This window comes from Plectropomus leopardus, chromosome 4 (assembly GCF_008729295.1).
Source record: "Plectropomus leopardus isolate mb chromosome 4, YSFRI_Pleo_2.0, whole genome shotgun sequence".
NCBI lineage: Eukaryota > Metazoa > Chordata > Actinopteri > Perciformes > Serranidae > Plectropomus > Plectropomus leopardus.
Genome location: NC_056466.1, coordinates 10,235,238 through 10,246,689, shown reverse-complemented (window position 1 = coordinate 10,246,689; position 11,452 = coordinate 10,235,238). Strand labels below are relative to the sequence as shown.

Genomic DNA, 11,452 nt, shown 5'->3' with positions numbered 1-11,452 from the left:
CAAGTCTCATAAATATTGGCCTTGTGTTCTTGTTTTTGGCAAGGGAGGATATCTGCTGACGGTCAACTGTTGTTCAGTGTGAGGTCATCTGTGAGTGTCAGAGAAATCCCCCTTATTGGTATTACAGCTCAGTACACAAGCAGAGAAACGGAAGTAAGGGCCAGCTCAAGAGGGCAAAAGATCGAAACAAAGATAAAGTTTAATTTTTCATTGAGCTGTCTTGCAGAAATGTTTGTAACTGCTTGTGTTTTAATGCTTATTTCTTTCTCGGTAGTGTTGTTAATGTGCTAAGTGGCTAACCAGCGTCTTGAATCCTTCCTGTTGGTCTTTCGGTTTCCTCGTTTGAATGACGAATAAATTATTTCCTCTTATGCAAACACACAATGTACGCGCTAGTTGGCCGTTGGCTGTGGTCTTTGTGTTGTGTTCAGTGTAACTTTGTGGCTGAGATACAGATGACGTAATGCGGCGCAATAGCTGGCCTTTTTTGCTGCTAGTTCTTTGAAGTCAGTTTGGTGCAACTGGTCCGTTAGATACAAAACTCTGAGTCCATGTCATGATATTTGATGTTCTATTCATAACCTTAGAAGTAGTTGTTGTAAGCATTTAGTGACTTGTATGCTCTCAATTTCTGGTGGGTTTCCAGGCTTCGTTTCACTATCAAATACGTGTGTATATATATGGCTACTGAAAATTGGGCCTCTTGCCATATCGGGTCTTTCATCCACTTACTAAAAGCACACGAATCTTGAAGTTGGTCACCATTTGTCAAAATCAGTTTGTTTAGGTAGCATTGATAATCTTTGATGTTTTACACTCTTGCAATGCTTGACAGGCTATTGCACTCCGCCATACCGCCGTTGCCGTATACTGAGTGCGCACACTGACGTACGTCATAACTGTTACGAACTGTAAAAGGGTCTCTAAAGCACAACATTGTTAGTAGCTACTCTTTATGTTGTTTACAGACTTTTATGGAGTACCAAGTTCTTTCACACCAACAGCTGCTACAAAGCATTATGGCCTGGCTATGAACAAGTGTATTCATCATACATTCTTTACAATCTCAAAGGGTCCAAGACAAAAAAATAAATAAATGAAAGAAATATAACAAAAAAAGTACAGTTTTAGTTGCTCTTAGCACAAACTTTTTGATAGTTCTTTTCAGTTTTTCCTAATCCTGTTTGCTAATAAGAATCAGAACAACTATGGCATTGTGACACCATCAAAGCCCCCACCCGAAGTAAATCCAGCCAAGCAAACAACCCTTTGCTTATGACATGTGTTGAATACAACAAAGCTACGGAGCAATCTTTGTTCAGTGTGTTTTCTGTCTGCAGTAACAAGTCTTGGCTTGGCTGTTTGGTCTGAGATGAGAACGCTCTGTTCGAGGTAATGCATACGTGATGTGACAGCCTGTATCTTTGTACAGTGTTCCCTTGCCCCTCTCACTTTTCCTGCAAGTGCTGTTTATTTGAGCTGAGCATTGTGGGAACGCTCTGCATGGGGCATCCTCTGCTCAGCTGTCCAGCTTTCTGTGATTATCGTCAGGACGCCTTCAGGAGTCAACCAGAAGCCACTCAGTTCGCTTTTGTAGGCCTACATAACACAGTGCTGGTAGAGAGTTGCATGCTGGGAGGATGCTACGCTGTCATTTCAAACTAAACGCAAAGCAGTGAGTCAGGTGTTGGGTTGTAAAATGAGCCTAATGGCACCAGGGAGAGTGGATTAATCACATCAACCCAGCTCAGTTGCACTGTACCTACGCTGTACACTGTGAGAAGTTTAAATCGATGCAACTGTTTCAGTTGTCATATTTAGAGACGATATTTTTCAAATGAAAGGAAATGTAAACTTTTTTAGCTGTCAAATTCAAAACTCTACTCAGGATGCATGTAGCAGACACACCAAACCCTGAGCAAACAACCATATGTGAAACACTGCAGTTCATTTCAAGTTACTGTTATACCCATTTATGCACAAAATAATGAAAAAATCCATTGAATTTGAAGATTTTTATAGAACATAGTTGATTTTATATCCTCTAAAATATCTATACTCTCGCTTAGAGTTGGGTTTCAATAGCATTAGGTATAGTTTTAAACATGCAAGTAGCCTGCATTCATTAATAACTAAAATAGTTCAGACCGTAACTCCCTTTTAGGCAGAAATGCTGCAGATTTGAGAGGAACTCTTATTAATGTTGTAGCGACCTAAAAATAAGATGTGAAGTATAAGATATGAAATGTTTAATAAATGTATCTGATGCAGTGATATAATGGTTGTAACCGACTTACTTTGCACATCTTACATTTTATACAAGCTACTTTGTTCAAAGACCAGAGCTCCCCAGTTATGATTATTAAGTTAAAAAGCATAAATATTAATAAGGTATGCAAGTTCAACTGGGCGTCTAAAGGCCAAACACAGTGAGAGCAGTAATTGATGCCCATCATTTGGTGCTCCTATGGCAGCCCGGTCGATAGAATAAAATGTGTATACAATTGTTCCGGTTAGTTTTGGTGTCACATTGCAGTGATGCAGGACCACTGAAGAGCTATACATCACATACCTACACCCTGTTATTACCTGCAAGAGCTGAGTTTCACTATTTGATGTTGATTGTACACACGTTGTCGGCTATCCTCTCGTATCCTCTGTCTTTCATCCTCTCGGTAATAAATTGTAGTTTTCTCCATCTGGGCTAACCAGCTTCGTATTGCTCAGCAATTAAGAAGCAAGACAAAGGAACTTAACTTGAGTCCTTAGGAGCTACAGTGCTTCCTCACGGACAAACTGAAACCCCACTGTACATTTACTACCATTTGACAACTTTACAGCTAGTTTCCTCTATGCTCTGATTGCCAACACGTGTTTTCTTTGAGCTCATCCATTGTCAGGTCTTAAATCTGCCTTGTCAGTTTTCTGGTTTCCCCTTTTGAAAGATGAATGCAGACTATTGCAACCTGCTGGTATGGAGAGTTGCTGGTTGGCTGTTGGCTGCAGTCTTTACAGTCTGTCAAGTGCAACTCATTGGCCGAAAAAGAGGCGACATGAGGCAACGCAATAGATGTCTTGCAACACTATTAGTTCTTTGATGTCTGTTTGGTTTGTCAGAGCCTTAAAAAGTGTTTTGCTAATCAAGATCTAAATCCAGTTATTGAAACCCGACCCTCTGCCTACTGTTATTTTAGAGGATGTAACCCATAATATTGCATTTAATATGTTGGAACAAATGTCATCACAGTTCTCCTGAAGTGTCAAAACTTGAATTTGATCACTGGTTGCCACAGTGGGATACAACTCACAATAACTGATAACTGATTCAGCTTTTGTTCCGAGGCCAAATCTGAACTATCAGAGCCTCTAACTTGGAAGCAGAATGTAATGCAGAGATGCCAATGGCAAATAATGCTTGGCTCAGTAGTTTAAAAACTGTCATCTGTCATCATAAAAATGTCTGAATATCTATTGTAGCCTATATGTTTAATGAAAATATAAACATATCTAACATGATCATGTTCATGTTGATCCTTTCATTTTATTTCCAGGGAAATGGTGAAGAGTTAAATCTAGGTAAACCCTTTCTACTAGGTACATATCGCCTAACGGCAACTGAAGAAAATGAGAGCACAACAGAAGTCTGGGCTAAATTGATTGGACTCTTTTGATGAATGATTAGAAAATAACTATTTACAACACTTGCTTATCTACAACACAGAAATCGTGTCCTCAATAAGAACATGCACAAGTCAAGGACCTTAGCAAAACAAAGTTGATTTCTTTAAGTAATGTTTGACTTTTTAAACACACGTTCAAAAACAGACCCTTGTAAGGTCTGTCGTCGCCATGGTACTCAAGACTACGAGCATGTAGAAATTAATAATATATACATTTAACAGAACGAATGATAATATTGTACATTTCAATAATATTCCCTGTTTGATTGAAGACTCAGACATTATAGTCTATATATAGGCAGAAATGATTTTCAAAGCAAACTCCTTAGGAAATTTACATAACTCTTCATAGGTTCTGACGAAAGATATTTCACTCTGCAAATGTCGTTATGTAGCTTATACATCCACAAAACTGAATAAGTTTTGCCAGTAATTACAGTGATCTCATTGAGTAAATTGACATTTGCTGCATGGATGTTGTTGAACGAGGCGTCCGTGCAAGTCTGTATAAATGAGGTCCCTTAGAAAACTATTAACATCAGTTGTGTTGAGAATTACAAAACAGAAAAAGAGAACCCCGACACTGTAATACTTCCCTCTGTACATAAACTGTTGCTCTCCGGCTTCACACACTAGTACAGTTTGGAATCTCCCTTGTGCTCTCGCAGGCATTTCCAACTCCCCCTGAGCAGAAAGAGATGAAACAAAAGAAGAAAAACAAGCAGAGAACAAAGTCAGTTAGTACTCTGTCGGCACTTTAATGCCTATAAAACAAATAACTTCTTTGACATTAACACCTCATGTTAATTACTGAAATGCTGTTTTATCAAAGGCTCTTAAGCTGTTTAATAGCGTGGAGGTTAGAAAGTGAGCCATTATGAAAATTTGTCTTTTTTTTATTTGATACCTTTAATAGAATGAATGAGCAAATTAAGAATGAATAGTTGACATTTCAGTTTTGAAATGTAGTATTTTTCTGAGACAAGAGAGAGGCTGTGAATTGCAGCTCAACTGATTAAATTAATGGACAGAATCAATGCATAAATTAAAAGGTAACACCACTGATTTTACACATATAATGTCATCGGGGTTATTCAGACTTGGGTTTGGAAACCAGAAATTTATTAGAAACCCTGCCTGTTAATTAGGGGGTTTTGAATTTGAAGTCTGATGAAAGATGGTATTGAGTTGCATCATGGGAAATGTCCAGTGACTTTGGAGCTGGATGCATATTAGGGACTAAACATAAGGGTTTCTTTCCTTTTGTGCACTGATTATGACCATTCATTTTGAAAGCTGCCTCCCTTCACTTCACCGAAGTACAATACTAAATCACTGGAGTAACCCTATAGTGATGTTATATTGATGCAATCTATTGTTCTTATAACTCAGAAAAAAATGTGACCTTCAACGAGGAAAAGTGCCATGCAACAGTCTTACGTGTTGGAATTCCAAGTCGGAAACTCAGGCAAGATCCATCAAGCCTGATTTCGCATAAATGACAGCAGCATGATGGCTGTGGGGGTTTATACTGTTTCTTTCTCTACCTGTTTACACAATTTAAAGGTGTGTGGTATTTTATTGAGCAAACAGAAAGTTTTCTTATTTTATAAACATTTTCGTGTCACTAATGCACGGCGTTATGTGATTTAAGTCCCCCGTGGATTAGGGTTTGGTATTGTTTGGCTTTTTCTGATACTGGTTCAGAAATGATACTTTTAAAATGGGGCCTATGCCTGAGCAGTGCCTGAACCGATACTTAAAAAAAAGAAGCATGAAACGACAGTCAACAACATTTAAGAATGTGTCTTTTTTTAATCTTTTTTTTTTTTATTATTATTATTATTTCAAAGTGAATTTTAAATGTAAAATAGAACAATATATTAACTCTTTACAGTAGTTTAGTTTAAAACATGCTTAAATATATACAGTGGATGAATACAAAACAGTTTTAACAAATTCAACTAATAAATAGAAACTAACCCAACTACAGTAATTTAAGTATTACTATAAGTGCTAAGGATCAATAATGGCAAAATACATTGTGAGTAGGGATCTCCCTAACTCAGGAGAGACTCAGCAGCCATAATTCCCCATTATTTGTTAAGCAGCAGCTGAGATTGTCACTACAGTAGGCGATTCATTCATTCAGTAATTATTTTTTTCATTTTTAAATTATTTTCTTGATTAACCAATTAATAATTTGGTCTATAAAATCTTAGCAAAAGAAAAAAATGCAAATCACAATCGCCTAATTCCCAAGTGGATGTCTTTAAACTTCCTGTTCTGTGTGACCAACACTCCAAACACAAAAATAGTCTGCATGCTATTACATAAGATAAAATAAAGCAGCAAATTCTTCAATTTTTGAAGCTCGAAAACCCCATAGGGTACCTTTAATTTTGGAGGAAGATAAAAATATACTATTGTTGCTTTGTGAGAACAAATGAGTTAATGCGATTACATAATTGTTTCTATTGTATTGTTTGTTTTTCCAGTGTATTTTTACATTTGTATAATTACTGTATTTTTATCTTCTTAATATAGCACTCTAGTCAGCATTCATAATTATATTTTCACATTCAGTATGTACCACAACCGCCTGTACCACCATCAGGCTCTGTGGATGATTATGGACTGTATGCTAAAAACACAATGGGCATAGAGCTGGAAAAAAATATTCAGCTAGAAATAAAGCAGAATACTGATTGCCTTTGAGCTCGAGGGTGTCCACTACTATGTAAGACTTTCAGTACTCTACATTTATTCTGAATTTTAACACCTGTCAGATTCAGCTTTTTAAGAGTCTAATAAAAATCGAAGAACTGCCAGATGACCTCTGCTGCTTTCTGCTGGTAAAGCTGCAAAACAGACTCTGTGCATCATACGAGGTCAGAGTAAGCATGCATTATTTGAGCAGATTTCGTTTTTGTCATTTCATGCTGGATTGAAATATTCTTTTTAAGTAAGTCATATTGTGACCAGTCAAAGTGATGAAGGCCGCTGCCTTTGTGCTCCTGCCGGCCTTTGGAATCCTGAGGCTGCATGCTTAAACATGTTGGTTTTATTAATTATTCATTGTTCTCAGTACTGCAAACCTTGCTGGAATCTATTCTTTACAATGTTAAAACCCCATCCAGGACTGGCGCTACTCTGGGGCTCCCGCTGCTATCCTTTTCTCTGAATAATTAAAAATGCTATAAGGAGATTAAGGCGCTTGTTCTCTGGTTAAAAATAAGTCAAATTCGATAGCTTAAGTATGCCTGACGGTGAATCTGCATGTTTAGTCTGTGTATTACCATGTTGACTCCTACTAAAGAAATCACAGAAACAAATCCTGTCTCAGATCAGGACATCAAAACTGCTTTTAAACAATGTTTTTACAATTAACAGCAATGTCAGGAATATTGTGCTCTTATGCCGCCTTGCCGTTCTGTATGTAAGAATTGAATGGAGGACCGGAGTTTTCCTGCCTTTAACTCATCACGGGAGGTATAACGGCGCCAAAATTATAATTATAACTAGTACATTCTTTCTGCATCAAAATAGACAAGCCTTAACTGGGCCTTAAGGCATACCGCTGCCTGCTGATATGAGTGCTGTATTTTCATTTTTATAAGCACATATTCCTATCATTAATAAAGTTATACTAGCTCCTGCACAGCTGACAACCCCATCCTGTAAATGCTTTAAAATAAAATGCCTTGTATCAGCAACTGATGGCATTCTGTCTACAGAGACACAGTCAGATAGCTTTTGTTTTGAAAGGGAAGCAAGGAAGTTGTGGTAAAAGAAACATCTTTGTATTTGCTCATCTCTGTGAGAGAGACTTTAAACTCCAGTGTAAAGTAGTAGGAGTCAACAAACGCGAATGTCACACATAGAAAACGGCGAGCCACTGTTTCTCTAGATGTGCTGCACCTGACATGCAGCTCAGACGTCCCTGACAAGCGCTGCTCAGGCGGGAAGTGTGCACGCTCTCATTTGATAACATGAGCTGCCGAAACAAAAAACAACACAATCGGTGCTGCTGACGCTCTCATTACGTGCACTGTGTGAAACAGTGCGACGCGTCGCCGCACGTTATGTGAATCGACATATTCACCAATCGATTACGTTGATTACGTCGATTGTGTCAACGCGTCACCCCAGCCCTAATGTAGATTTTTAAGTGATTGAAGTTTCAATCATCACTAAAGTGTATATTATGCGAGACAGTAAAAACTAATTGAGTGATGAAAGTTATCATATTGATATGTCATAATTCAGGTCAGCTTATGCATTAACATGCAAGAGATCATTCCACCTTAAAAGTTGCCTGTAGCTGCCAACAGTAGCCCTTTGGCAGTATAGTGAATTCATAGCGAGCTAACTGCATTTGAAGTGCGATCTGCTGCTGTGTAATAATTGGGGCTCATTTATTATCCTTTTATGTATAAAAATAGATACATCTTTTAAAACATTGTGTTGATGTCCCTGCCCTCATACTCCCATGCGTCCTCTACGATAGCATAAATACAGCCAATAGATGGCACCACAGGGCAGAGGCAAAAATGTCGATGATAAGAAATGAAGCAACAGTGGAGGAGGTTGTAATAATGTACCTTTTAACAGAGATGGTATAGGTGGTGGTGGTCTGGGACGCCATTAAATATATCACGACTTGGACTGAGAATTCTTTTCACTGTGTTATTGATTTGTTACGTTCAGCTGTTTTTTTTTAAATGTCTTTGTCATCTATCGTCGTATCACCCTTAAACTGTGAAGTTTTCAGAAAACGTGCACAAATACAGACGAAATTAACGCAGAGTACAGACAGAAGGCTCCATCCCACTCCATATACATATCTAATGCTAAGCATAAAAGAGCCTTGATACAACCCATAATCACAGAGATGCTTTTTTTATATGGGACTATTATCTATTTATTGTATATTATCTATCCTCTATTGTTTGGCAAAATATGGTAGGTAATTTGCGGTGGAATTTTTACTTGGTAATTGACGTGCATCTAAAATTCACACAGGATTAAGATCATAGACAACCTTTGCAATTCTTTCAAGTTACAAAAGATCTCCAGGTGATACAATTCCAGTGGGAATAGGTCGATTGACAGTTCTTCACCTACTTTTGACCCTGGCATCCAGTTCCTTCTCCATGAGTTCTTTGGATGTGGAGAACTCACTCAGAGTGATTTTAGGCGTGCTGTCACCTGGGCCCACCGAGCCAATCATCTCCTGCTCTTTCTCCTGGTTCACCTCAGCGTATATGTTGATCCAAGGTATTTTTCTAGAAGTTTCCAAAAGACGAGATTGACAAATGAGCCTCACAACAACATTAGAAAACCATCTCGTGGCAACGTTTTTCAGGAAAAAAAAAAAAATCACTCTTTCCTAGAAGAAAGCAAAATGTTTTTGTCCCAACTCATTATTTTCACAACTCTAACTAAAGTAGTTCTACTTGCTTTCTAAACTTTGAGATGATAAACTTTTCTTAAAGACCCACAATTCTCTACGACCTCAGAGAAAATATTGCTATGGGCATTCCAACTTTAAAAGTTATCTCGGCTATAATTATAACTCAGTAACTAATCTATAGGCAAATTACAGTAACACTGGTATCTTTTCCCATCTGCATTTGTAACACCTAATAAACATCTTTATCTAGTCACTATTCAATTTATTTCCAATTACTATTCATTTTGGTTATTAATTGCTCTGTTTTGTCAACTGTGAGATTTCTTGAAAAATGCATCCTCTTTAGACTAATGGGAAAAATTTCATATCCATAATTAATGACAGCTTTTCCATTTCCCTCTGAGTTTTCAAGAGAATAATTTTGAGTATGAATAATTTATTCAGCAAATAACAGCCGAGGCACAGCAACTGCATATTAAACCATTTAATGGTCGTTTTCTCTGCATTTTATCCCTGATTGGTACATGGGCCTCTTGCATTGAAATCCCACTAGACAGCCTCTAGGGGGGATTGTCAAATCAAATTCGCAAACACGACTGATTGATTGGTCCAGACTGTGCTCATCTGTTACCATCAATAATGGATAATATGGTAATAGATATATACTAGGGACCTATATGATCATATGTGCAGCAGCTGGAAGCAATCACAAACATGTTTACCTCTTGAATTTGTAGATGAGGAACACTGCGAGGCCCAGAAACACCACTGATAAGAGCATCAGCATAGCTGAGCTGCTGTGTCTGGGGTTGGAGTCCACCAAAGGTGCTGTGGGAGGAAGGATTATGTTACTGTTACATTGTTAATGTTGTTATCTACCTTTTTGTTTATTTGTTTTTAACTTATAACTCAACCTGCCCGCACTTTCTATTTGCAGAAATGGAGTGTTAATCAATGTAGAAAACAAGTCCTCCAAATCATACAACTGCATAAATTGTGTACCTCTGAATACAACCCACAGGAATGCTTCCTAAATTTGCACACCTACTGGCGGACGACAGAATAGCTCATATGACCATTAATGGTGGCAGTTTTAAACACGTGGGTTATGTTTGAAATCTGTTGCAATTGCACCAAAAGTATATGGATAGGTTTAGGCAACAAAGCTCCTTGGTTAGGCTCAGAAAAACATTGTGCTTTGGCTTAAAACAATGTTTCAAACAAAGTTTCTTTCTTTTACAACACAAAATAATCCTACTGCCTGCCACCCACTTCAGTCACATAAACCGGGTTTTGGAATGTTATAAAGAGTATAAAAACAACTGACAGCAAAAAGGCAACACTGTCACTGCAAATGAAGTGAGAGAAAATCCTGGCAGAAAATTGGCCACTGTGTAAATTTGTAAGTTAGAATTATTTTACCACTGAATGAGCTCTCAGTGCCTATCATTTATTTTTTATGTGACAACTGTTCATTCTACGGCTCTTAAACTTAAAACTTAATACAGCATATACAAACATACTGAAAAATTACATTTAGTTTCCTTTTTTTAACAATGAAGGATATGTGGAAATCACATCAGTTTTTGGTGAAATTTAAGTGAAATTACTTTTCATTGGCTGAATATTATCGGCGCTAAAAACCAAGACTAACACAGTCATTCCCAACTGGTTGAGTCATGGGGACCAGATTTCTCCTTAGTCATTAGTTCAAGGTCCACAGTTTAATGTACCACATAATAAATTTTATTTCACAAAATGTGAAAAACATCATGCTGACTTAAAACACAAAGAATGCAGTCCATTCAAAATGAACCCTCTTTTGGACTGTGACACACCAATTAGGAACCACTAGACGCATTTTCTCGAGTGTTTTTTAGCTGTATTATACCAGCAGTGTGAAACTGACTATACCTGCTGTGCTCTCATCATTCTTTTAGTGTATGGATGATATGCATTGTAAGATTTAAAGTGTTAATATTACCTGAAGCAAGCAGGCAGGAGCCAGCTCCTATAGACTTCACATGTGACTCAGTCGTCCTTGTGTTTCCTGAGGCTCCAGTAATGATATGTCGGTGCAATCTACTGCAGTTATGGGAATACTATAAGCTACCAAGGGCTGCAATACCAAGGGCTATAATGTTTTTTTAATCATCATTGCAAAATGAAAGGGGAACACCACCTAAATGAATAATTCCAATATGTTATTTCTGGAAAAGGAAAGTTAAATCAATATTTGTAAACAAGAGCTGATCTCTGTCAAAGCCAAAATCCAGAGAATTAAGTCTCATGCTTGTAATGTCATCGGGAATGAAGTCTGGAGCTTCTCTACAGACAGTGAGAGATTCTGTGAGTC

The 11,452-nt window shown here is 37.7% G+C and overlaps 1 protein-coding gene across 1 annotated transcript in view; it reads right to left on the bottom strand.

The window, feature by feature from the left end:
- Window positions 1–3,946: 3,946 nt before the first annotated feature.
- sorcs3 (sortilin related VPS10 domain containing receptor 3) overlaps window positions 3,947–11,452 on the bottom strand; it is a 275,666-nt gene continuing 268,160 nt past the window's right edge. Inside the window, exons 25-27 of the mRNA XM_042484973.1 lie at window positions 9,819–9,924; window positions 8,808–8,968; window positions 3,947–4,364 (exon numbers count right to left, since the gene is read on the bottom strand). Coding sequence (XP_042340907.1) covers window positions 4,306–4,364; window positions 8,808–8,968; window positions 9,819–9,924 — 326 coding nt within the window. The 3' untranslated portion in view covers window positions 3,947–4,305. The remainder of the gene's footprint in view (window positions 4,365–8,807; window positions 8,969–9,818; window positions 9,925–11,452) is intronic.